Consider the following 26,204-nt stretch of genomic DNA (forward strand, 5'->3'; position numbering starts at 1 on the left):
GTTTCTAGCACAATAGCCAAGACATGGAGGCAACTTAAATGTCCATTGACAGATGAATGGAGAAAGAAACTGTGGTACATACAATGGCATATTCAGCCTTAAAAAGAAGGAAATTCTGAACTGTGTGAACACATGGATGGACCTTGAGGACATTAGGTTAAGTGAAATAAGCCAGACACAGGACAAACACTCCATGATACCACTTAGATGAGAAATCTAAAATAGTCAAACTCGGAGAACCAGAGAATAGAATGGGGATTTCCAGGGGGTGGGAGGAGGGGGAAATGGGGAGATATTGGTCAAGGGGTACAAAGCTTCAGGTCTGCCAGATGACTAAGTTCTGGAGATCTAATGTACAGCACGATAATGATAGTTAACAACACTGTATTGTACACTTAAAATTTTACCAAAAGGGTAGATCTTATGTTAAATGTTCCTATCACAAGAAAAAAGAATAGTAAAGAAGGTGGGAGGAAATTTTTGGAAGTGATAGATATATTTATGGCATAGATTGTGATGGTAGTTTCACAGGTGTATACTTATTTTTTATTTTTATTTTTAATTGAACTATAGTTGATTGACAATGTTGTGTTCTTTACTGCTGTACAGAAAAGTGATTCAGTTATACATATGTATACATTCTTTTTTTTTTTTTTTTTTTGGTACGCGGGCCTTTCACTGTTGAGGGCTCTCCCGTTGCGGAGCACAGGCTCCGGACGCGCAGGCTCAGCGGCCATGGCTCACGGGTCCAGCCGCTCCGCGGCATGTGGGATCCCCCCTGGACCGGGGCACGAACCCTTGTCCCCTGCATCGGCAGGCGGACTCTCAACCACTGCGCCACCAGGGAAGCCCTACATTCTTTTTAAAATATTCTTTTCCATTATGGTTCATCACAGGATATTGAATATAGTCCCCTGTGCTCTACAGCAGGACCTTGTTGTCTGTCCATTCTATATATAAAAGCTCACATCTGCTGACCCCAACCTTCCACTCCATCCCTCCCCCAACCCCCTCTCCCTTAGCAACCACCAGTCTGTTCTCTATGTCTCACGGGTGTATACTTATCTCCAAACTCAACAAGTTGTATACATTAAATATAGATAGCTTTTTGTATGTCAATCATATCTCAATAAAGTGGTTTAAAAAATAAAAATAAAGTTTCTGGCGCAAAGTAGGAGCTCAGTTCACGGTGGCTGCTTGCATCAGGATTCTGGAGGTGAAACACCAGAATGGCCCTCCACGGTGCCCTTACCGTCTACATGTTTTAAAGTCCTTTACAAATGCAGCCTCTCCGCAACAACCCCACATCCAATGGCACCTACTTTTCCTCAACCCCCTTCAGCCTTTCACCAAGCTTAAGAGATGGCACGGGAGAGGTCAGTCAGGGGAGGATTGAGGCATGTCCCAGCCCATGGCAGGGCTCCATGCTGTCATCTTTGGTCAACCATGGACAGGTCGTGGGCATTTCTGTTGCTGACCCCAACCTGGAGACCCAGGGACTCCCTATTCCTCCAGGACCAGCAGGAAATTCCAGGACCTCTGGCATCCCCCCAACAGCCTGCACTCCAGAGAGAGGCAGACAAGATCAAGAGAACGTGTTTTGCACAGTTAGACAAAGACTTTGATGGTTCATAACATCAGGGAGAAAATTCCAATACCCCGGGGCAAGCTACGATGTGGATGTTCCTTTCAGCAACCTGCTTCTGATTGGAACTGCCCAGAGCCTCCCTGCCAATCAGCATGGGCGCTGAGAAATTGGAATTTTATAGCTTAGCAACGAGAAATCTGGAGGAACTCTGGAATTAATTTAAGGAAACGGGGAGGAAAAAAAAAAAAAAACGAAGAAGGAAATTAGTAGCCAAATAATCAGACTGCCTGATTTTATTATTACCTTTGTGGCCAAGGCAAGTCATGAACATTTTTGGCATTAATTACAAGCAGAGAGGGAACCAGCCAGCCATCTTGTCTCAAACTCTGCGATAATGTTTTGTTTTCCTGCACTGGTGCTGGGATGGGGATGTGAACAGAGCCAAGAAAGAACAGACAAAACAGGTACAATAATTATAGAAAAACCACACCCAGTCTTGTCTGCCATAGCTCCCTCCAGGAGCCTCTTGGCCAGTCTTTCTCTGGAATCATCTTCTATCATGTGACATCATGGATACCAGTCTGTCTGAAATGGGAACTGGAGGTCACGGCAGCTGTAGAGGGTTTCTGCAATTTCAGATGGAGGCCCAGTCAGAGGTGATGATAGTGTTGGCTGGTCCATTTGATCACTGTTTACTGAGTGTCATTCATGGGTCACCGTTGAGTCAGGGGCTGTAAAACAGAAGTGGATATCACATACTGGTCCCTGCCCCTGTGGGTGGAGAGTCTAGCTGGGGCAGGGGGAGCCTAGATATTAATATTCAGTTAATTATATAAGGCATGAAACCCCAGTACTTCTGTGGGGACTTGGTGCTGGTTCTCATGTCCTAGAAAACATCCATTTAGATGCCTCACTGTGAGACAGCGTGATCAACTCATCCCAGTTGGCCCAGGACTTTCCCGATTTAAGCACCTCAAGTTCCCAGTCCTGGGAAGCCCCAGGATGACTGGCCACCCTACCCTGGGACAGGATGAACTGGGGAAATAAGCCTCCCTCACCGCGTGGGGCTTCCCTGTACCTTCTCCCCAAGCGGCCTGGACACAGGTTAAGCAGCCAATTCAGCTTGTGGCTTGGAACAAGTTACTTGGCCTTTCGGGGCCACTGCTTCCTCATTTGCAAAATGGGGTTTGACCTGGAGAGCTTTTGGCCTCCTGGTAGTTCTGGTTTCCCTGCCCTGCTGCTGCATTTCAGAGCTTAATCAATGCAGAGGGCCGAGCAAAGAAGACAGGGCCATGCGCCCACAGTGCAGCTGTGGGCAAGTTATCTCACCTCTAATGCCTAGTTTCCTCCTCCATAAAATCGTAGTGATAATAGTACTTACTTCATGGAAATATGAACACTCCGTTAAGTGAAAATATTCTATACGTCTGGCATAGCGGATAGTCAGTAGTTGGAAAGTGTGGATATCCTAGTTAATGAAAAGTGTGATTTAGAGTTATGATCTTTCATAAGTAGTGACTCTGCCAGTTTTCAAAAAAATTTTTTTTAAACATGTACTTTATCACAGTACATATTCTTAAGATTGCCTTTTACCTCCAGGTGTCTAGTTCCATAAGGTGGAGACTAGGTCCTTTTTGCCACTGTTCCCCCCATAATAAAGATTTGTTGAGTTCGTTGAAGTCACATCATGCCCATCTTACAGGTGAGAAAACTGAGACTCAGGGAGGTTAAAGGTCCTGCCATTAAGTGGAGAAATCAAAAATTGAACTTGGATCTGATTCAGGGTCCTGTATCTCCACTAATTGGTCTCTACTTCCTCAGGGGGTGCGTAGGGAGAGCACGAGTGATGGCAAAGGGGTGCAAGGAGGCAGATCTGGTGGGGGTGGGTGGGACTGTGAAGATCTGACTAGGAGTTCTCCAAAGGGAGCAGCCACGGTGGGCTGAGCAGAACACCAGCAGCCTGGCCGGATCCTCATGTGGACAGGAACCTGTTGGATGCTGCTTTCTCACCTCACTGGTTGCCATGGAGACAGGAGAGGGTGTGCACACATGCATGCACTGAGATGTATCTCAAACCTGCTACCCAGGCTTGCCCAGAGATGCCAGCAGTGGTGGGCAGGTCAAACCAATACACAAGTGCACACAAGAGTAGAGTACATGGAACCATATACCCCAGCTATCCATCACCCAGCGTCAATAATCACCAACGCTCAGCCAACCTTGTTCCATCTATAGCCCCTTCCCCTCCTCCCTCATCCCAGATACTCAGATACTAAGCAAATTCCAGACATCAACCATTTCTTCTGCAAATATTTTCATTTATGACTCTAAAAAAAAAAAGGATTTTTTTTTTTACCACCATCACACCTACTAAAACTAACAGTAATGCTTTAATATCAGCAAATATCCAGTGTTCAGAATTTTCTGGTTGTCTCATAACTGTTTTCTTTACAGTTAAAATCAGGATTCAGTGGGGCTTCCCTGGTGGTTCAGTGGTTGAGAGTCCGCTTGCCGACGCAGGGGACCGGGTTCTTGTCCCGGTCTGGGAGGATCCCACATGCCGCGGAGTGGCTGGGCCCGTGAGCCATGGCCGCCGAGCCTGCGCGTCCGGAGCCTGTGCTCCGCAGCGGGAGAGGCCACAACGGTGAGAGGCCCGCGTACGGCAAAAAAAAAAAAAAAAAAAATCAGGATTCATATAAGGTTCATACATTGTTACTGGTTGATACGCCTCTTACGCCTTTCTTAATCTGCGGGTTCTCCCTCCCTTCCTCTTTCTTCTCTTGCAATTTATTTGTTGAGGAAACTGGGCTGGTTGTTCTGTAGAGTGTTCCGGTCTGGATTTTGCTTATTGCATCCCCGAGCTGGTGTTATACGTGTTCCTCTGCCCACTCTGTTTCTTGTAAATCAGTAGTTAGACCTAGAAGTTCGCTGAGATTCATGTTTGTTTTTTTGTGTTTGTATGACTACTTCCTAGTGGCTGCATTTCTATTTGAAGGCACGTAACGTGTGGCTGTCCCCCTTCATGATGTTAGTAGCCGTTGATGATCGCCGTTGATGATCACCGTCTAGATCCATTAGAGGTTGAAAATGGCGGCTTACTAATTCTCTCCTTCTGTCTTTATTTGTTAGCTGGAATATGTCTATAAAGAAACTTCCCCTGATCAGCCATTTGGTTACTGTAAAGTGTGGTTCATACCAGAAAGGATAAATGCTTGATTCTTTCCCCTGTATTTGACAGTTTTCAAAATAAGAAGTTCATCCCAGGGAGTTCCCTGGTGGCCTAGTGGTTAGGATTCCGGGCTTTCACTGCCATGGCCCCGGTTCAATCCCTGGTCTGGGAACTGAGATCCTGCAAGCCATGCAGTGTGGCCAAAAGGAAAGAAAAAAAAAGAGTTGGTCCCAACATCCTCCAAAGATGACAAATGAGTTTATGCTTTTCTGTTTTTCTAAGTATCATTGTGAACTTACAGATTTGGACATACTTAACACATTTCCATCAGTTACAGTTATTATTCTTATTGATGCTCAGAATGTCCCATCTTTGGCCAGTGGGAGCCTCTTCACGTTGTCTTCCTGCCTCCTTTTTGATATGTCCCCATAACAGCTTCTGAGCTACTTGGATGGTAAGGTGTTCCAGGCTCATCTTGCATATTTCCCGCCTCAGACCTCGAATCAGCCCTATCTCCACAGAACCTGCAGAGAGCACTTCTAGTTGGAAGTGGTGTTTAGAGACCACAACGTGGGTGCTGGGAGTGCTCACTGTTAGTGAATTGCCCATTATTTCTAACCCTTTCAGTGGACAGGGGTAGGAAACACGTGCTTTATTTTGTAAGGCAAAATACTGATGCTTCCCATTCAAACTGGGGACTCCAGGTTTTTCACTTCATCTCTGTGATCTTACATCCACATCTCCTTTCTTCCATGACAGTGTGACAAAGCCTCTTTCTAAAAGCAGAGTTCCCCTTTGTGTCTCCCACTCAAGCAGGAAGCATATGAGAAAGCACTTAAGCCTTTCCCTCAGAAATGAACCTGAGGTCTCTGATGAGGAGGCTTAGAAGTGGCTCTGAGAGAAGCCCATGTCAGGATCCACAAGGGACTACATTCTCATGGCAGACGAACCAGCTCCTTCCACCATCCTGTGTGTGGATCCTCTCATCTAACTGCTCTTAATCCTGGCTGCACACTTGAGTCACAGGGAGAATTATTAAAAACCCCTCAATCACAATTAAGTCAGAATCTCTGGGCCTGGGACACTAACATCACTACTGGTTTTTTATTATTTATTTATTTATATTTTTTATTTATTTTATTTTTTTGCGGTACACGGGCCTCTCACTGTTGTGGCCTCTCCTGTTGTGGAGCACAGGCTCCGGACATGCAGGCTCAGTGGCCATGGCTCACGGGCCCAGCCACTCCGCGGCATGTGGGATCTTCCCAGACCGGGGCACGAACCCGTGTGCCCTGCATCGGCAGGCAGACTCTCAACAACTGCGCCACCAGGGAAGCGCACTACTGTTTTTTAAAGCAGTCCAGGTAATTTTAATGTGCAGCCAGGGTTTAGAATCACTGCTCTAGTCCTTGCTTCTCAGCCAAAGGAAGAGAAGGAAATGAGGGGTATGGCAGATGCTGCCTTCAAAGCCCATTAGCTTGGGATTGAAATCTAGCACTGCCAGTTTCTACCTGTGAAATACCTGGAATGGCACGGAGCAGTAGAACCTTCTGCAGTAATCAAAATGGTCTATATCTGCACCGTCCAGTGGGGTAGCCACTAGCCCCATAGGGTTATTAGTGCAACCTAGGAAGTGAATTTTTAGATTTTAAAAATTTTAACTAACTTACACAGAAATAGCCACAAGTGGCTAGTAGCTACCATCTCGGACAGTGCCACTCTGCAAAATTACTTAACATCTAGGAGTCTCATCTCTGTAAAATAAGGACAAAAAAGAGTGACTTCCTTGGGCTGTTGTCAGGATTAGAGATAATGTATATTAAGTGCCTGGTGCACGTAAGACATTCAATAAAATGCTGCTTATTTTCCTTATTAACATCAGCCTGTCACTCCTTAAAGAAAAAAAAAAAAAGCTTGCCTGGAAAATGAGTGCTCAAAAACACCCCACCACACAGACTAAAAATTCTGAGCTGTTCCAGAGAAACTCTCAGAAAATATTCCTTAATTGTAGAAGTTCAATTACAGCAGGAGGTTATCAGTTGCAAGGGCTGTATTTCATTACAGATCTAGCCACAGCTCAATAAATTAAGCAATCACTCAAAATAACATGTTGCTTTAATCCCCTCTTGGAACAAATTCAAGTTGCTTGGTTTTATATTAGCACAGCTCTTGAAAGGCAACTCACATTGGCCTCATTTCTGTTTTCTCAATTCATCAGCCCCTCTCTGGATAAATCTTTGCGTCTGCTGACTAGCAGGGTGGAGGATTCCAAGGCGAGCAGACCTCCTTTTATCGAAACCGGAGTGTTTTCCGTCCTCTGGCCTCGACACGTTCCATGTTTCATTTGCTGAAATTATTGGCAAGTTTATCTGCAGCTAAGACAGAAAGAGACCAAGAGGCGAGAGCCCAGTTCTGAAACACCTCTCAGCAGCCCAGTTCGGATGTGCAAAGCAAACGGTGGCGACTTTTCCACCCTCATCTTCTCTCTAGTGGTTTATCCTCTCACAGTAGAATTTCATTTCCCCTAGAAACTTGGCACTGGAGGTGTCAGCCCAGGAACATATTTGTTTGTGTAAATGAACAGGAGAATATGTTTTGACCATATTTAAGTTCTGACCGCACTAAAGAAATAAATACTGAGTTGCACAATGCATCCGCTGCACGGTTCTGGCCCACCTCCCCAAACTCTGCCTTTGTTTATAAAACCCAGACGAGAGCTGTGAATGGCTTACTTAGCACTTCAGAAAGCCACAGGGACAAACTTGGAGGCCGTGTCCACCCTCACCCAGGTCCACATGGAAAGTCCACTTATCTGAGTTTGAGATTTGCTTCCTCCTGACATGCTGCATCCTTGCCAAGGGGGGCGAGGGTGTTGGAAACAGACACCCTCACTTGTGCATTGTTGATGGGCCTATGAATGATGCCACCTTGGTGAAGGGCACTGGGCAATAGCTGTAGAAATTTAAAATGCACATATCCTCTGACCTAGAAATTCCACTTCTAGGAATGTATCTGATGAGGATACCGGGACACATTCCAGAGAGTATATATGTTACAATGGCAAAATCCTGGAATTAACTGAAGTGCTGGCCAGTTGGGGACAGGTTAACTATGGTGCATTGCTAGAAGTCATTAGAAAGATTGTGGTGGGTCAGAGGGCTGTCATGTCTTCAGGATATATTATAACGCCCACCCCCTCCAATTTTCTTAATGTTAGGAGCCAAAAAAGTATATGCTCTCAAATATGGTTAGAAAATTTATGAAGATTATGCAGACTGCTTACAGTGGTTACATTTAAAAAGTGAAAGTGGAGTTAGAGAAAAAATGCAAAGGGGCTCCTTTATTTCCCCTATTTCCTCTGACCAGGGCAATGTAATACAACAATAATACTCTTTTTCATTACGTATCTGTCAGGCCAATGGCGTGGTGGTGGGAATCTTTGCTTTTCTGGTCTTCATGCCAATCATACAGTGGACTGAATGGCGACCCCCAGAGAGAGAAAAGCTATGTCCACTTCTCTCCCAGAACCTTCACAGGTTTCCTTATATGGAAAAAGATGTGATTAAGTTAAGCGTCTTGAGAGGTGTTTACCCTGGATTATTCGGATGGGCACTAAATACAGTTACATGCATCCTTGTATGAGAGAAGCAGAGCCAGACAGAGAGAAGAACGTAGGAAGATGGAAGCAGAGATTAGAGTGATGCAGCCACATGTCAAGGAACACTGGAGCCACCAGAAGCTGGAAGAGGCAAGGCATGGATTTTCCTCTGGAGCGCCTGGGAGGAGTATAGCCCTGCCAGAGTTTGGACTTCTAGCCTCCAGAACTTTGAAAGAATAGATTTCTATTGTTTTAAGCCACTCGGTTTGTTGTAATTTGTTATGGCTGCCCTAGGAACCTAATACATCACCTGACACCTGTAAAACACATGAAGTGCACAGGGAGAAACAAATTTGGCAAGACTGTGGTTTTTGGTGAATTCATTCATTCCACAGATATTTATTGAGCATCTACTAGGTGCTGAGGATACAGCAGGGAACAAATCAAAGATGGCTGCCCACCTGGAGCTGACATTTCAGTGAGAGAGAGAGGGAGAGAGAGGGGGAGAGAGAGAGACCCGCATACCACAAAAAAAGGGGGGGGGACTGGGAGAATGCAGTTCCCAGGTGACACTGAAGTAGAGGCCTGAAGGGGTTGGGAGCACGAGCTGTGTGTCCACCTGAGGGAAGAGTATCTGGCGGAGGAAACAAGTATAGAACTTGACCCTCTGAGTGATCCATCTGTTGACCAGACTCAGTAGGAAGGAGTGACCCTTTCTCCCCTCCTCCTCCTTTCCCTCCCTCCCTCCTGCATTGCTGCCCACCTGCTGTGTGCCAGCTGCTGGGGGTGCAAAGATGAGTGAGACGCGGGTCCCCAAGCTCAAGGTCATGGGGGGTAACGACTTCATAAGTAAATCATTGCAAATATAATGTGGTGGGCATTGGAGCAGAGGCCACGGCAAGCTGCAGGCTCCATCCTTGGTGGAGAGCAGGGTGGGAAGAGGAGGTGGGTGTATGTTGGGAATGAGGTCGGGGAGAAGCAAGCAAGCAGGAAGAGGGCAGGACTTGAAGTCCAAGAATAAGTCTTTAGCTCTGATTCAGTGGTAAATTAATTGGAGCGGGGGAGCATGGAGATGTGTCTGGGGAATCTCTCATTCCCAAGTACAGCAGGCAAACCTAGGGGAGAATGAGCTCTGAGGGTAACCTACCCCTTTTAGATTCACACAATCCATGAAGAGGGAAAAACAGTTCCCAAGTCCTGAATTGGGATGCTTTGGACCATACAGAAACCAGAGTTGATCTGATTGAGGAAGATGGGAGATTCATTACTCAGGTAGCTATGATGAAGAACAAAAGAGGCTGAGTTGCTCTTGGATCCAGGGACAGAACGCAGCGCCAGTCTCTCTCCCCTCCCCATACCCCCATCCCAATCCTCATTTCTCCCTTCCTCCATACTGGCCTCAGTCTCTGTGGTCACAGATAGCTCTGGATGCTGTAGAGCGGGTGGGAAAAGCAGCCTTCTCACCAGCTCTAGTTAGGGTAATCCTGGATTGGCCCTGCTTGAGTCACATGACCACACCTGGACCAATCACTGCAGCCCAGAAGTGGGCTGCAGTGATTGGTTGTATTTGAGTCACGTGTCTGTGCCTGGACCAATTACTATAGCTGAGGCTTGGGTGCTGTAAGCGGCCATCTTTGGCCATATTCCCACTGGGCATCGCGTCTGTTAACAGAAGTGGGAGGAGAAAGTGCTGGCAGTGGAAAAAACAAAAATAAAACCCTGAGCCATCTACCTCCTCCGGACCCTTCTCCTGGTTGTGCTGCTTCCACATTCACTCTGCTGAGAATTGCCAAAATCCTGAGTTGGGCTTTGCTTTAAGATCCACTGTCTACAAACCCCAAAACTGCCAGCCGAATTTACTCAGACCTGTTGTTGGGGTTTTTTTTTTGCCGTTGTTATATTATTTTAATCAAATGTAAAATGTTTTCTTCCTCTTTGGTTTATGATTGCCTCTCCTGCCCCTAAGGGTAGGAACTGTGTCTGTCTTATTGACTACTAGATTGCTCTTGCCCGGTACTCAGTCTCTTATGTATAAGTCCTCAAATAATTGAACGAATGAATGAATGTTCACTCATTCACTGAACATGCCACAGAGAACAGGAGGCGCTGCAAGGTCCTTACCTGCTCTCTTCAGTGAGTCCCTCTCTTCCACTCTCTCCTCCTCAGTCATGTTGCGTTCCCGTTCATGACAAGGTTCCGTTAGTATAAGTGAATCCTTGCAGTGTCATCCCAACACAAACTGTAGACTCTGAATCTCTAGGTGAATTCTTGGGTTGAGAGTCTAGATAAGCACGAGAAATAAGGTTCATTTGCTTGGTGGAGGCTATCCTTTGAGAAGGATAAGGGAGCTCTGTCTGAGCTGGGAGGGATTGGGTGCCATGATGGTTGCCAGTGTCTGCCATGGCCACCTGCCTCTAACGGGTATCCCTGGTCGTGCTGCTGCCCTGGATTGTTTGCTCACCAGCAGGCCTCTGTCCTGCAGCCCTGTCATTTGCCGTGATATCACGGTACACTCAGAGTCCAGGACAAAATGCTGTGGCCAAATGAAACAACTGCAGGTTCTTAGGGAAGAAGGCTTAAGACAAATGGCTATTTTTTAGAAGTACTTATAACCCACAGGTCAGCTGGGGTCATCTTATTTTTGGAGATTCCAATGGAACGGACTTAAACGCTGTCCCACATGCCATGAGAGACCCAACTCTCCTTTCCAGAGATTGGGGGTGAGGGAGGCTTGTGTCCCTCCTAGGCACCCAAAGCTCGAAATTCCTGCAGCCAATGAATCAGTTCTCAGTTCTGCTTGGGCGCCCTTTTGCTGGCCTCATGGGCACATGACTTGTGCTGTTGTACAGGGTCTACGTTAAGTTTGATGTTCTACTGTTGTTATCTTGAACTTCTTAGTAATTTCTGAACAAAGGGCTCCACATTTTCATTTTGCAAATCCTGTAGCTAGACTTGCTTCACTCAGGAGCACATGGGTTTGAGCCTTGGTCCGGGAAGATCCCACGTGCCGCGGAGCAACTATCCCACCCCATGCTGACTCACTCTAGACTATGCCCCAATTCCTCCACTGTCCCCAAATTCCATCCACACAAGGATATGGGTATAGGAGACTTGGCCTGAAGGTTTGGGATGAAAGGAAATGTTGACCTCTCAGCCAAGTTAACGGCATGAAGTGCAGTGTGTGAACTGGCTTCAAACTACTCAGTGGGAAACAATGGTGGAGGAGGGAAGGCAGGTAAAACAAGACTGGCAAAATGTTGATCGTTGTTGAACCTGGATGATGGGTACAGGGTGCTTTCTCATTTTCAGTATGGTAGGAAACTTCCATAATACAAAGTTGAAGAAGGCACTATATGATGTGCCTCCGGCAGGTCCTCAAAATGTTAAAATGGAGTTGCTGTATGACCCAGCAATTCTACTCTAGATATATTACTCCAAAGAAATGAAAACATACGTCCACACAAAAACACATGAATATTCATAGCTGAATTATGCATAACTGCCAAATGTCTATCAACTGACAACTGGATAAATAAAATATGGATGTTATTTGTCATAAAAAGGAATGAAGTTCTGATATGGGCCACAGCATGGATGAACCTTTAAAAAAATTTTTTTTTTAATTTATTTATTTTTGGCTGCATTGGGTCTTTGTTGCTGAGTGCGGGCTTTCTCTAGTTGTGGCGAGCAGGGGCTACTCTTCCTTGCGGTGGCTTCTCTTGTTGCGGAGCACAGGCTCTAGGCGCGTGAGCTTCGGTAGTTGTGATGCGTGGGCACAGTAGTTGTGGCTCACTGGCTCTAGAGCGCAAGCTCAGTAGCTGTGGTGACAGGCTTAGTTGCTCCGCGGCACGTGGGATCTTCCCGGACCAGGGCTCAAACCCATGTGCCCTGCATTGTCAGGCAGATTCTTAACCACTGTGCCACCAGGGAAGCCCAGCATGGATGAAGCTTGAGGACACAAATCCTGAGTGAAAGAAGCCAGTAACAAAGGATCACATACTGTATGATTCCACTGGTAGGAAATATGCAGAACAGGCAAATCTACAGAGACAGAAAGTAGATTAGTGGTTGTTTAGGGGTGGGGACTGGGGAAGAGACTGGAAGATTGGGGTGGGGTGGTGACTGTTAACGGGTATGGGGGTTTCTTTCTGAGGGGATAGAACTGTTTTTAAAATTGATTGTTATGATGGTCGCACAACTCTGTAAATATACTCAAAGCCATTGAGTTGTGCCCTTGAAATGGGTGAACTACATGGTAAATGAATTATATCTCAATAAAACTGTTGGGGGAGAAAGTCATGTCCTCCCCCCTGACCCCCTTCTCCTGCCAGGAATCCTTAGGCTCCAGCCTCCTGCCTTTGGGAAATCTCTCTCTCCTCCACCCTCTCTCTGCACGTGTGTGCATGTGCGCACACACACACACACATAACTTTCCATCTCCCCTTCCCGGTACCTTCTTCTGCCTTAAGACATTTTTCACTCTATTGCCATTCCCACCAACTACAGAGAAGTGCCTTCCCCAAAGAGAAGTTCCTTCCACAGCCAAAGTGCCCCATAGAGGTATTTTCCTAAACACTTTGCTCTTTAAAAGTTACTCACTTCCCTTTCGGTCCTTGCACGCAGGGGAACAAGGTCGTGAGGAAAGGAGCATGAGGTGTGCTGCCTCCATTTCTTCTGCCTTCGGTTTCTGAGCTTTTCGCAGGGCTTCCAACAGCGCTATGTTGGGACAAAGCATCCGGAGGTTCACAACCTCAGTGGTCTGTAGGAGCCACTGTGAGGAGGGTCCAGGGAAGAATTTACCATTTTCACTGGAAAACAAGTGGTGGTTACTAGCTATGATGACTTTGTACTTTGGGTCTGGATTTGCTGCACCTTTCTATATAGTAAGACACCAACTGCTTAAAAAATAATCGATGAGACAGATACGAAGAGGAGCATTTTAAATGTGCAGTCTCTTTGAAAAAAGGATCAAACTCTTGAACTCAGCATCCTAGATATGTTTGTAAATAAACTTATGGCATAAAAAAGTTACTCACTTGACAGCTATTAAAATTACGATTTTAAAGTCCCCGTGGTGATCTATCATGGCAGTCACTAACAAGTCCTAGTAGTTGTAAATTCCAAGGGCTTCATAATCCCAAGGAAAGAGGGGCCAACTCAACTTCTCCCAAGCCCCACTGGTCTCTGTTCTGAAACGTAACTCAGTCACCTCACAGGTGGGGAGAGAGGGTGAGGAAGATCGTTGCCAGGGCCAGGTTCTTGCAGGTTTTGGGGTCTGGAACAGGGTTGGCAAACTATAGCCTGTGGGCCAAAATCAGCCCACTTCCTGATTTTGTAAATAAAGTTTTATTGGAACACACAGCCACATCCATTCATTTACTTAATGTCTCTGGTTGGCTTCTTGTTACAACAGCAGAGTGGAGTAGCTGTGACAGGGACTGTGTGGTCTATAAAGTCTAAAAATATTTAGTATCTGGCCCTTTCCAGAAAAGGTTTGCTGACCCCTGACATAGAAGATCCAGGCTTGAACTCCAGCTCATCACATGCTGGGTGTGTGACCTTGGACAAGTCAGTTCCTCTCTTTAAGCTTCTTTCCTCATCAGGAAACCAGAGGCAGTAACAGTGCCTCCTTTATATGTTGCTTGTGCAATGAAAATGATTTCATATGTGTAAAGTGCTTACATCATATAAAACACTCAATATATGTTGGTGGTTACGCTGTTATTTAGAAAATGAGGGCAGTAACTCCTATTTCGTATGGTAATTATGTGAAGTGATGGAGATCAAGCCTGTGAAAACAGTTGGCCAAAACACGTTTATTATTGTTATAAATATCTTAAAGGCTTTTGAGAGGATTCTTTGCTTCTTAGTAACGCTAAGTTTTTTGGGGGAGCAAATTTGGAACTGTGAGAGTGTAGAAAAACTCTAATTTCAGAGGAAAAGAGGACCCTTAACCCCCAAATCCAAACTCTCTCATTTAGCAGTCCAGGAAACTGTACCCCCTGATCCTCAGCTGGGACTTGAACCTGCCCAGAACTCAAGTATTCTTTTGGCTGAGCTCGGCATCTTACCCAATAACAGGTGCTCAGGAATCCAGGCCTGCCATGTCTTTAAACACTTGTGTTGCCTCTGAGGTCCCCACCAGAACCTGTTTAAACAGTAATCTGCTACGAGGTATTGGCATGCAGGTTTGCGGCCTGGGTTTGCAGCCAGGGGAGGGAAGAGACCTTTGTCTCCACACCCTTCAGGGGATTGTCCAGAAGGCAGCTGAGGGTAGCCACCATTGATGACCTGATTTCCTGGACGGTGTTATTTAAATTGGGTTTAGTTCGGGAGATACGGCAGCCTCCCATTCATTCACTTTGTTTCACAGTGATTAACTGAGCAGCTAATACATGCCAGGTCCTAGGGATATAGCAACGAATGAGTCACCCCCTGCCCTTGGCAACTAACCCCCTTCCTTCTGATGGGGGCGACAATCAAATAGGCATCTGGGCAATTTGGCCCCATAATAAGTTCTGTATTCTCCCCAGGATTTCAGTCCCACACTAAATACTGTACCAATGAATTGGAAAACCACTCTGGGCCAGCTGTATGATAGATGGATGGTAGGAGTTAAGAGCGCCAGCTTTGGAGTAACTCAGATCTGGGCAGGACTGGCTCTGTAATTTGCTAAATGAAAACGTGGGCATCTTGTTCGAAAATTCTTCAAAATTTCAGGATGACAACAGCAGAGCACTGAACTATGCAGGGCCCACGCTGTGAAGCTGGCCCTGCGCCTGGGGTCAAACTGCTTTCCAGCTGGGTACCATTGGACACATCTCTTCACCTGTCTGAGCCTCCATTTCCTCATGTGAACAAAGAGATGCTAAGGCCAATGTGAGGTCTGGTTGTGGCTAGTAAGTGAGATGAGGCAGGTACAGCGCTGAGCAGGGAGGGCAGGCTCAGCAATATCACTGCTGTTCTCAGCCTGCAGTGACGGCTGCATTTCATCCTATGAGAAGAGCGCACATTTATGACTATTAGATAATGGCTAAGACTTAGACAGCAGACGGTTGATGCCAGACACTGTCTTAAGTTCTTTACGGATGTTCATTTCATCCTCATTACAACCCTATCATGTAGAGATGGGGAAACTGAGGCCCAAAAAGGAGAGGGAACTAGCTTGTGATCTCACACCAGTCAGTAGAAAAATCCAGATTCAAACATGGGACATCTGGTCCCTGGGTCTGTGTTCTCAACCGACTGCGTGTCCCAGGAGTCGACACATCCCTGACACGCACACTTGCACACACACGCATGTATGCATGTACCTTCTCTGAGATGCTACCACAAAGCGTACAGTGTGGAACTGTCCCATAAGATGGGATTCTTTCTCTTTTTTTAAAAATTAATTAATTAATTAATTTTTGGCTGCGTTGGGTCTTTGTTGCTGCAAGTGGGCTTTCTCTAGTTGCGGCGAGCGGGGGCTACTCTTCGTTGCGGTGCACGGGCTTCTCATTGCGGTGACTTCTCTCGTTGCAGAGCACAGGCTCTAGCTGCGCAGGCTCAGTAGTTCTGGCACGTGGGCTCAGTAGTTGTGGTGCACAGGCTCAGTTGCTCCACGGCATGTGGGATCTTCCCAGACCAGGGATTGAACCCCTGTCCCCTGCATTGGCAGGTGGATTCTTACCACTGCACCACCAGGCAAGTCCCTTTTTCTCTTTACTTGCTCTTTTGTCTGTCCCCTGCGACTCAACTTGGAGCCCCATGAGGGCAGGCACTGTCTTGCTTCCTGCTGTACCTCTGGCACCTGGCACTGTGCTGAGCACACAGTAGGCCCTCGATAGACATGCACCAGTGAAGGCAGGTGGGAAGCAGGCATCCAGCCAGAGCACTCTGATCCAGAATCAACAGCCGCAGTGCTCAGAACCTCAAGACTGCGGCCTTAAGAACTTGTTTGGGGGCAATCTCGTGGCTAGAGGAACCATTTCACCCTCTCCTGGCTTTTTTCATTTGGGGTCCTCTCGCTGTGCAAGGCAAGGGGGTGAGAGGCATTTAAGGGGTGCCCTAGGGCCCAGCCCCCATCCTGGCAGGCTGCAGGGTGAGGGCACGGGTTGTGCTCTGGCAGCTGGGCCACAGCTGTCTGCCAGCCTCTCGGTGCCTGCCCCAGCTGGCCAGCTGGGCCCTGATGCCACCCCCCACCCCATGACACAGCAGAAAGTGAAACCAGAGCCCGCCCCTGCTGGCTGAGACCCAGTGCTTGCTATTTCCCCATCCCAGGGGGTGGGTGGGGAGCTGATGCCCAGGCCTGGCATCGGGTGGCCTGTCCAAGGAATACCCCTCCAGGCCAAGGGTGCCGCTGTGCCCCCTGCCCATCCCAGGGCCTCCGGTGCCCACTGCCTTCTGAGTCGTGCCGTTTGTGCACCATCATAGCTGCTCAATGGAGTCCCATTAACCCCTGATCTTCACACTGCTCTGAGACAGGGGGTTAATTATTCTCCCCATTTCACTGAGAAAACTGAGGCTCAGAGAGGTGCCTCGGCCAGGAAGGAGGGTGCTGGGGCAGCAGGATCTTAAAATAAAAGACAAGTCAGAGCTATGGGTGGGCATAGGGGCAGAGATCCAAGGGGTCTCACTGGTGTTGGTGAGCAGGGCAGGAGTTTGTGGGGGGAGAAGACACGTGACCTCCCGGTTGTCACAGGTCGAGCCCCCTGCAGATTGGAATTGGTAACCTACCCCTCCCCACACCAACTCCAGGGGTGCAGAAAATCCCTAAGACAAACAAGAATTCTTAAGAGGTGGACTATGGGGAACTCCCTGGCTATCCAGTGGTTAGGACTCCGCGTCTCACTGCCGAGGGCTGGGTTCAGTCCCTGGTTGGGGAACTAAGATCTCAAAAGCCATGCCACGCGGCCAAAAAGAAAAAAAAAAAAAAAAAAAGAGGTAGACTTTGAAACTTTAGAAAGGATCATCTTGGGTTCTGGCCCATCCTCAGGCCACCCGTACTCTCCTTTGCTTGATATTTTTCTTTCAAGCAACTCACCCTCTTTATCTTGCATAAATTGATGTAAAAAAGAGCCCTTCTACACCTACCCTAAACTGAAAGCCAACTGCTTGCCATAAGTAGAAATCTGCTGTACAAAGAAATACCTGTTAGAATAATTTACGTCTCTAGCCAGGTACCACTTAAAATCATGTGCATATCAGACTTGGGAAACTTCTATTCCAAAACATAGGTTTCCTACGTGAGGAAATGGAGGCCCAGAGAGGTTGAGTCACTTGCCTGGGGGTGACACTGCGCAAGAGTCTCAGGGCTGGGGCTGCCTGATTCCATGATTCTAGAAACCTGTGCTTACTGCTGGGCTGTAGTCTCTGCTCCTGTCCGAGCTGTCTTAGCATATGAAGCGTGTATTAGTAAGTATCAGCACTAACAGCTTCCATGTTTCATGCTGTGGCATCACCACTTTCAAAGCACCCTCTGAGCTTGTCTATCACTTGAACTCATGATAACGCTCTAGGTACAGGTGAGAACACTTTCAGAACAGAGCATGGGGTGTTGCCCCTCCCTTGCCAGAGAAGGAAACCGAGGCAGAGAGTGGGGAAGTGGTCTGACTCAGGGAGCTGGTGAGCCAGTCAGGACTGTCCAGAGCCCCTGCCAAGGTGAGGATCCCAGAGGCCCTGCTGGAAGGCCCAGGCTGAATGTGAATTGCCTTGTCAAACAGGTAACACTTGTTTCTTCCCCACTTTCCTCACCTCCCCCACCATGAACCCCCAGAGCAAACGCTGACAGCAGCCTCAGCTGCCCTGTTTCCCAAGCCTGATCTCCAACATTCGGCCCCTGGAGGGCAAAAAGCATGTTTAGGAACTGGTGTCTGCGGATGGCATCTTTTTATTTTTCATGGTGATCACCAGTTCTGAGCACTGCTGAGGGGAGCTCTACCAGGGACCAGAAGGGAAGGTTTGGGGGAACATCTTTGTCTCTTCTTTTAGCTGCTGGAGAAACTCAGCTGCCACAGCTGGCCCAGGGACCCCCGAGGAATACTGCAAGAGCAATAAGGATTTTTAGGGGCATTATGATAGCGGAATGGAAACACATCTGCCCCCAAAAGTCCCTCATTTTCCCTGCGGTAATGAACCAGCTGGGCAGGAAGTGGTGGCTCTCGGAACTCCAAGAGCCAAAACTAAAAAGGAAAAAATGTACAAAGTTAGAGCAAACTTTAAACAAGCCGACGCTTTCCTGGTGCACAGGCGGTGGCTCCACCCAGGCTCCCGAAAGGCTGATAATTGGCTAAATGTGTCTCCACACAGTGGCTTCAATATAGATGCGCCTCCTCTGTGCCCAGAAAACCAGGATCTGGAATCCCAGAGCAGGTGACGAGGACTAGTCCCTAAGGCCAGGTGATGCTCAAGAGCCAGTGCCATCTCCCCAAGACCCCGAATGATTATCCCAAACCCTCGTTAATAACCCAAGTGAATCACAGATCCTTCAATCCCTCCTTCCTCTGGAATGTGGGAAAGTTATCAACTTGGAAACCCGGATGAAAATATCTGTAAAGTAAGCAGCCGTTTCCAGGGCTGTATGAACAAGTGAAGGGCGAGAGCTTGGGTCGGGGAGCCTGGCGGTTATCACTGACGGGGCCAAAGGGGGAAAATCACAGCTAAGGTCCAGTGTGCCGACTCTCAGGTCCAGCCACTAACGAGTGAGGATTAAGGAGTCAAGGGCAGGGGCTCCCCAGGGTTTGTGGCCTTCAAGGTCTCTGCAGACAAGGCCCTCCCCCAAGCCAGCCAGCACCCCCCCGCCCGCCTTGAAAGGGTTAACACGTCTACCGCCGCTGACACCCGAGGAGGAGGCTGCTCACTCAGCAAGCTGGCATATCACACTGGGCCATCGCGGAAGAGAGGGGCTGAAAACAGCCTCTGTGAGTTCTGTGAATGGAAGCAGCCTTATCACCATCAGAGTGAAAAACGGGGCAAAAAGCCTTCCCAACACAGAACCCGCGACCTGGGCGCTCGCTGGCTCCTCGGCACCTGTCGCGTGGCCCCGGAGCTCTGGCAGGGACTCCGGGCATCTGTGGTGGTGAGCACCCGGCCACCTCGGCCAGACCTGCAAGGGGGCGATTCTACACTTGCCATGTGACAGCCGGCAACCAGGCCTAGATCTCGCCTTTCAAGCAGCACCTAAAATATTCTCCGGGTGAACCTGAGGCTAAATATGGCCTGGCCTACGAGTGCCTGGTCTGGACCTTTTAATGCCACTCGAAGATACAATCAGGAACCCATGGGGCCTTTTGGTGGCCTAAAGTCCAGTTACTGAGGCCAAACGGGAGGCCTGTGGGCTTGGCTGACTCCGGGCTGGGTGCAACCTCCCCCAGAGGATGCGACCCGGTGCCAAGGCTGAGCAGGCTTCTTTCCTGCATGTCTTATTCTGGAATGCCCACACAGTTCTCTCTCTGCCGGCCCCCAGGGTGGCTTAGACGTAGGTCCCCTCATCCACCTCCCTGGCCTTCCCTCCAGGCCCTCTGATGGCCTGCCAGAGCCTTCTCCGCACTTCCAGGCTGCAGCCCTGACCCCCTGGCCCGGGTTTTCCTTGCACCCTGATTGAAAGAAGAGGGTTCAGCTCCCCACGTGGACGGGAGGCCGCTGGCTGGAGAAGGCAGGCAAACACACGCGCACACACAGCGCGCGCGCACACACACACACACACCTGCAGGGGGTAGATTGCACGGTAGCTTAGATGTGTCCCTGCTCTGCGGCTGGCCCCGTGCCACACCCCCTCGGCCCACCCCAAACGGCAGGATCACAGCCCTGTTGCTGGAGGGCAGAGAGAGCTTCAGCCCAGGCTGCAAAAGCACAGCTCTGCTCTGGAACCTGCTAGCCTGGTCTTAGCAAAGTTGGGTTCTGCCCTCACCGGAGGCCACATGGTAACCGGGACAGTCAAGAGTCTCTGGGGAGGCTGCTCTTGGGAGCCTAACACCCCCCCCAGCTCCCTGCTTTTAGCCAAGAAATGCTGCGGGCCCCGAGGGCCCCAGGAGGAGAGACCCCACCCCACCCCACCGCACCCCAGCACCTGTCTGGGGCTTGTTTGGGCTCTGGTGGTGGCTCCAAGGCCACGTTCAGGTCTGGGCTGGCAGCGGTCCAGGCTGTTTTGGGCAGAGATGCCAACAGACCCGGGCACTGATCTCACGCATGAGTCCAACAAGAGAGCCTGGTTTTCTGCACGTCTCTCAGAAAATTTTCACACCACACTGCACAGCTACCTTAAGGCTCCTTTCCCGCCTGGGCCAAATCCTCCAGCAAAGGCTGAATTTGCCTCCCTCTTCTCAATCCCTTTTGACAATGGCTTTCTTGGGACACCAACATCAGTTTTCATTTTCTAGGTGTGCTTCCCTTTCATGCTAGTGGCTAAGCCTTTCCGGAGACACTGAGAAAGGAGTTTGCTTTGTGGTTCCTTCAACTTGACTGTTTTATATAAGGAAGATGATGTAAAATCGGAAACTCGAAAGCTTTGTAAATATCTGCGCACACACCCCCTACAATGGAGGACGCTGGGAAAGCAGCCTCTGAGGACTGGGTGCTTTGGAAAGAGACCCCGAGGAGGTGTGGGGGGCTTGGGGGTGACAGGGACCCTGAAGTCCCCTCCTTCCAAACTCTCTTCAACATGTACTCTTTTGCCTGAAAAGCATGCATGGCTACTAGGCCTAAAGTCTGTGATCATTTTATACCACGTTCGCGTCGGTGTTTTTCTTCAGCGTTTACTTTCACCTTGTTCCAAATATAAGAAGCAAAAAGGACTTTACATTTTCCCAAGTTTGGGATACATTTTCCCAAGTTTGGGATACATTTTCCCAAGTTTTGGATGCTCGGCAAGAAAGAAAATGGATGATCTTGTTTGGGTGTGCCCTTTCTGGCAAGTGGTTCTAAGGACCAAGTTTGCCCTCACTTTCATCTGACCCATTTCTATCCTCATGCCTAAAATAGCTGATATTTACAATATCACAATTACAAGAGGCTGAGCTGCTCTTCTATAAGGTAGTTGTAAGTTTATCTAGCAAGAATCTTCCTTCTGTTCTTAATATAAGTGGGTGGGAGGCTGGGAAGCAAGAAATAGAGGGAGTGCTCCCTTAGGGACTTTTCCAACTTTCATTGGTTTGGGTCAGAAACGCATGTTTTATTTTTAAGGAAGTAGGAGTTTCATTGCAGCCCCTCTCCTAAATATTTTACCCCCCCCCCAGCTATTCCATATTCTTTCTGTTGAAACATTTTTTTCCCTGTGAGAGTCGGCTATGGCTTGTGTATTGCTAAGACCGACATTCAAATTTGCTTTTTTTTTTTCCTTTCGAAATCCATCCACACTTCCTTGGAGGGAAAAGTAGCAACTGCTTCGTGAAATTTCACACAGAGGGGCAAAAGGAGAAAAGCCAAAATGTATTCAGCAGTTCCACAGCTGAGCTTTTTTTTTTTCTTATTGGTTAGGGTCGGGGAGTGGGGGGAGAGCAGTGGTCAGAATATGAAAAGAAGCTGTGATCCTTTGCTGAATTAGTGACCACTTCTCACTGCAAAGTACTGACTTACAATCTCTTCACCATACTACTCTGCCTGTTTCCAGATTCAGAGGCAGGGGGAGTTTGCTAAATGTATTCATAATTACATTCACCCTTGCAGAGGGCCGAGTGTAAGCAGGGGCTGTGCTGTTTCGATTGCTCGAATTAAAGCAGCCCCCGGTTCACATTCAGCACTAAATTCTGATTTTTCCATACTTGACAATTCAGCAATTTTAACATGCTGCTTCATCGCCACGATTATAGCTCAGTATCTTGGTGCGACATTTGGTGTTCCGGTCTCGTTAATTCACGTAAAACACCCTATTTGTAGAAGTATCATTAGAGGCTAATTTGGTGAGATGTCCTTATTTAGCAAAGCAAATAGGACCTGACAGTCAGCTCTCTGGCGCTACGATGGGGGTGACGATTCAGCAATTCACAACGTGACAATTTCCCATCGCCCAGCCACGCTGGGATTGTGGACTCCTGAAAATTGTGCTGTTTCATCGTGTCCCATAACAAAGGGAAAGAACTCTGAAAAGTAAAGAACTGTTTTTTGCCAAGGCCCCGGGAACGCGAATGTCACCAGTGTGTCTATGTGTCATGTCTATTCAACACGAATCTTCTATCAGGGACTTGGTGTTCCAGAGTTTTTCAGGTACAGCTCACTTTTCTCTATGCCCTGCCGTGAACACTTGATTGAAATCCAGGTTTGCAAATAAAGAAACTTAAGGTATGTGGATGTCTATATAGGTTACAACTGGAGGGTAGGGGTGTGTGTGTATGTGTGTGTGTGTGTGTAAATTAACAGAACTTAATAAGGTTAATGGGAGGGCATTTGTACCTCCGTCACCCTTGCCTTAGAGAATTCCCTGACAACAGATTATCCAGCGTTTCTTATAAAATGACTAAGATCAGCGCAGCAAAGAATTGCAAAGAAATACTGCGATTCCACGTGGGAGCAAGCAAGCAAATCTAATGTAACTGCAATTCACGATGTCAGTGATGTTTGATTTTTGAGGTGGTCAAATGGTTTGACACGACCCATGTGTCACTCATTCCCTTAAAATCCTGTTTAAAACATCTCATTAAACCACTGGGGGGGTGGGGGGAAGTACTTTTGCCTTCTCATACCTTCTTGGCCTCCCAAAGAAAGGCCCTTGAAAACAGCAGGTTCAACAGACTGAGAACACATACACACACGTATATAAGAATATCCCCCAGACGGCTTTTCAGTTTTACCCTTTCCTCCGACCGACCTTCGGGGTGCAGCTAGGTCTCTGCCCCCTCCCTCCAGGGACTGCTGGGGCCTGAATCCCTCGCCGTTTATAATGACCCCAAAAGCGGGACTTTGTGGGCCAGTTGGATAAAACATAAACTCATCTCGCCCTCAAAACCCCGATTCTGGGACCACAGCCTCCAAAACCTCCTTTCTCCAGAAGGGTGTCCCCCTTCTCAGCTCACAGCACTGGGGCAGGCTGCCTTTGAGGCAGGATTTTGGAGAATCCTGGATAATTAAAGGAATCATTACTGGGTTTTCCTGCAGGAATGATGGGATGACAGTTCATCTCATCCAAAAGCCAGAGTAGCATGGTGGGGACGGAGGGCGTATTTGCCTGCCCCATGGGGGTATCTTTTCCCTCCCTTGTTCCCAGACCCATAGCTGGGCCTGACATCGTCCCAGGGAAGACGCTGAGCGTCCAAAATGGCCCTCAAGGGGAGCGCAAAAGTTGTGCCTGGGGGGCCTCCTGCAGTGCCCCACCCCCACCCCTTCCCAAATCCAGCTAAAGTTTAGTTATTTGTGCCCTTAATTGTCTTATTAAAGTCAAATTTGCAGCTTGCCCCGACTGGAGGAAGTGATTTCCATCTTAATAGCTCAATTAGCCTCTGGGTTCTGGAAAGGCCACCCCGATACACACACCTTTTCTCCCCATTTTAAACCCCCTCCCTTTTTCACAACTTCTCCTAAAAATAAATTATAAATATGGATGTGTCCTCAGAGGATCTGAGCGGCACATTCCAACGCTCCCCACGGTGGGGCTTGGAAGCAGGAGAAACCAGAAACGCCACTCCCCCCCAGCCCCAAATCAAAAATGCCTTTTCCTTTTTTTCTCCTAACTTTTGCCAGAGCAACTTGGTGTGGTCTCGGGCCCTGACACCCCGATCCGCACCCCGGAACCTAGATTTTTTTTTTTTTTAACTCCTGTCCAGCGACAGCTACAGCCAACGTGCTATGGCCGCCTACTCCTCGGAGGGAGGGGGCAGCCAACTTTACTTCGGGGAGGTGGTAACTCTCTGGGGACTGTGCTCCCGGCTTTTCCGGACGTCCCCAGGGCCCAGCCCCCGGAGGCTGGCGCTGGCCCCCCTGCCCGTGCCAGCGCGGCCCCGGGCGCACGTGGAGTGACGACGAGGTGCGGCGGGCGCGGACGCGCGAGCAGGGCGGCCTGCTCTCCGAGCGGCACTGATATCGGGGTCACGCAGCGAGTCAGTTTCCCGAACCGGCTTTCCGGGGTGGGGGTGGGGTGGTAGGCTTTCAACCCGCCTCGTTAATTTCCAAGCCCCGGCATTAGGGAGGTGGGGGGGCTGCCTCGCCCCCATCCCACCTCCACGCCTAACACGCCTCTCTCGGGAGCCAGGGAGGGGTGAGGGGGGGAGGGAGCCCAATCCCGCTGCCTCGGGGGGCGGCAGCGGCGGCGGCTTCCCTCCCAGGCAAGCGTCTAGCGCCGGGTCCCGGGGGAGCCGCGCGCTTCCCCCCCGCCGCCACCTCCCTCCCGGCTCGTGTCGCCACCCACCCCCAGGCAGCCACCCCGCACCCTCTTCTGTCCCGGGGGCCTGGGCACCCACCTGCCGCGGCTCCCAGGCCCGGGGGAGGGGTGCCGTGCAGGAAAAAGGGGGAAACTCACCGCCGCTGCCTCCTCCGGGGGTGCAGGGGGCCCCCCGGGGCTGCGCCTTCCAGGGCTCCCGGGAGGCGTGCGCGGGGTGGGGGGCGCCCCGCGGGCCCTGCAGCCTCCTCCTCGATTGGAGCCCAGCCTCAAATCCTTCACCGTGGGTGGGGGGGTACTTCCAGAAAAAAATCCCCCCCTTACTCAGATCAGATCCAAGTGATGGGCAGGGGGCGTATAAAAGCCTTTTCTGCCGAGAGCGCGGAGCCGACGGGGCTGCACCCGGCCTCCACGGTCCGCTGCCGCCACAAAGCCGCGCCCCCGCCCCCCCACCCCGGCCCGGCCCCCACCCTCCCCCGCTCCCCACCCTCCCACGCCCTATGGCCGGCCCGGGGCGGGGGCTGGGCCGGCCCGGGGTTGGCCGCGCTGGGGAGGCGGCAGCGGCGGCCCAAGCGGCGGGGCGGCTCCTCCCCGGCCGGGGAGAGAGGGTGAGAGCCTGGAAGCCGAGCGCTCCCGCCTGCCCGGGGCGGGGGCTGCGGCGGGGCCGGGCGGGGCCGGGCGGGGCGGGGGGGGGGGGGCTTCCTAGAAACCCTCGCCAAATATAGTCAGCGGATAGGGGCATTCCTAGAAATGCGGCGGCGACGTCAGCCTCGACCTATGGGGGCAGAGCCTGGGGTTCTCCAAACTCGGGGTGGGGGGCGGGGACGGGGAAAAGGGGAGATTCCCCACTTCCAATACCCCGGTGGCCCGGAGGAGGGAGCCTAGGCTGGGCCTCCCTTCTGGGGGGCGGACAGGATTCCTCCACATGCGCTCCAGGGATCCCTCAGCCGGGGGTGTCTGAATGGGGACGCATCTACTTAAGATTCCGACTCGCCCCCAGATCCGCCCCCCCCCCACTTTCGGAACACTCAGTGACAGTGCCAGCCGGCGCTTTTAGCCCTTCCTCCGATTTTTCTCACTCCTCCCTACACGCTATGAACAAACAGTAGAAGTTGGAGCTGCACCAAGTCTGGCTTCCACACCTGGCCGCTCACCCCTTGGCGGCCCCTAACCTCCTCTGGGATGACTGGAGTCCCTCAGAAGCCCTGGGTCTGAAATTGGATGGACATGCTCTGTTCCCAAGAACTCCCCAAAATACCAACCCACCTTCAGGCCAAAACATAAAGTTGTGCTTCCCCTTCCCCATTCCAAAGTCCCTCTTTTGCTGCTTTCATGGTCCCAGGCTCTGGGAGATAGGCTGGAAATTGGGGGGTGGGGATGAGGGTACCCTCTCCACCTGGCAAAGATCTGGCCTCTTGTGCTGACACCCGTTCCCCCCATAAGCTCCTCCCCCTCCATAAAGTACATGAGGTTCCAACAGTAAGGGGGAACCCCCTACAGCCCGCCCCTTTCCTGAAATCTGCCCCCCACCCCGCATCGCTTTCCCAGAACCCCACATCATCCC

General features: G+C 49.7%; 1 protein-coding gene and 1 long non-coding RNA gene across 3 annotated transcripts; one reads left to right on the forward strand and one right to left on the reverse strand.

Moving 5' to 3' along the window:
* Positions 1 to 1,448: 1,448 nt before the first annotated feature.
* Positions 1,449 to 25,056, reverse strand: LOC309816570. 2 transcript variants are annotated; one of them, XR_014296036.1, is made up of 4 exons: positions 24,782 to 25,056; positions 10,477 to 10,636; positions 6,943 to 7,132; positions 1,449 to 2,319 (listed from the first exon to the last, which is right to left on the reverse strand). It is a non-coding gene; the product is annotated as an uncharacterized lncRNA (long non-coding RNA). The 2 variants fall into 2 exon arrangements; XR_014296037.1 differs by lacking the exon at positions 6,943 to 7,132 and having other exon boundaries at positions 1,454 to 2,319.
* LOC309816569 (cytochrome c oxidase subunit 7C, mitochondrial-like) lies at positions 12,979 to 13,722 on the forward strand. Its single transcript, XM_082644225.1, has one exon. It carries the CDS (start codon positions 13,074 to 13,076, stop codon positions 13,263 to 13,265), a length of 192 nt encoding a protein of 63 aa, XP_082500351.1. The 5' UTR covers positions 12,979 to 13,073; the 3' UTR covers positions 13,266 to 13,722.
* Positions 25,057 to 26,204: the final 1,148 nt, after the last annotated feature.

Source organism: Mesoplodon mirus, assembly GCF_964341445.2.
Source record: "Mesoplodon mirus genome assembly, chromosome: 15".
In the NCBI taxonomy this organism is placed as follows: Eukaryota; Metazoa; Chordata; class Mammalia; order Artiodactyla; family Ziphiidae; genus Mesoplodon; species Mesoplodon mirus.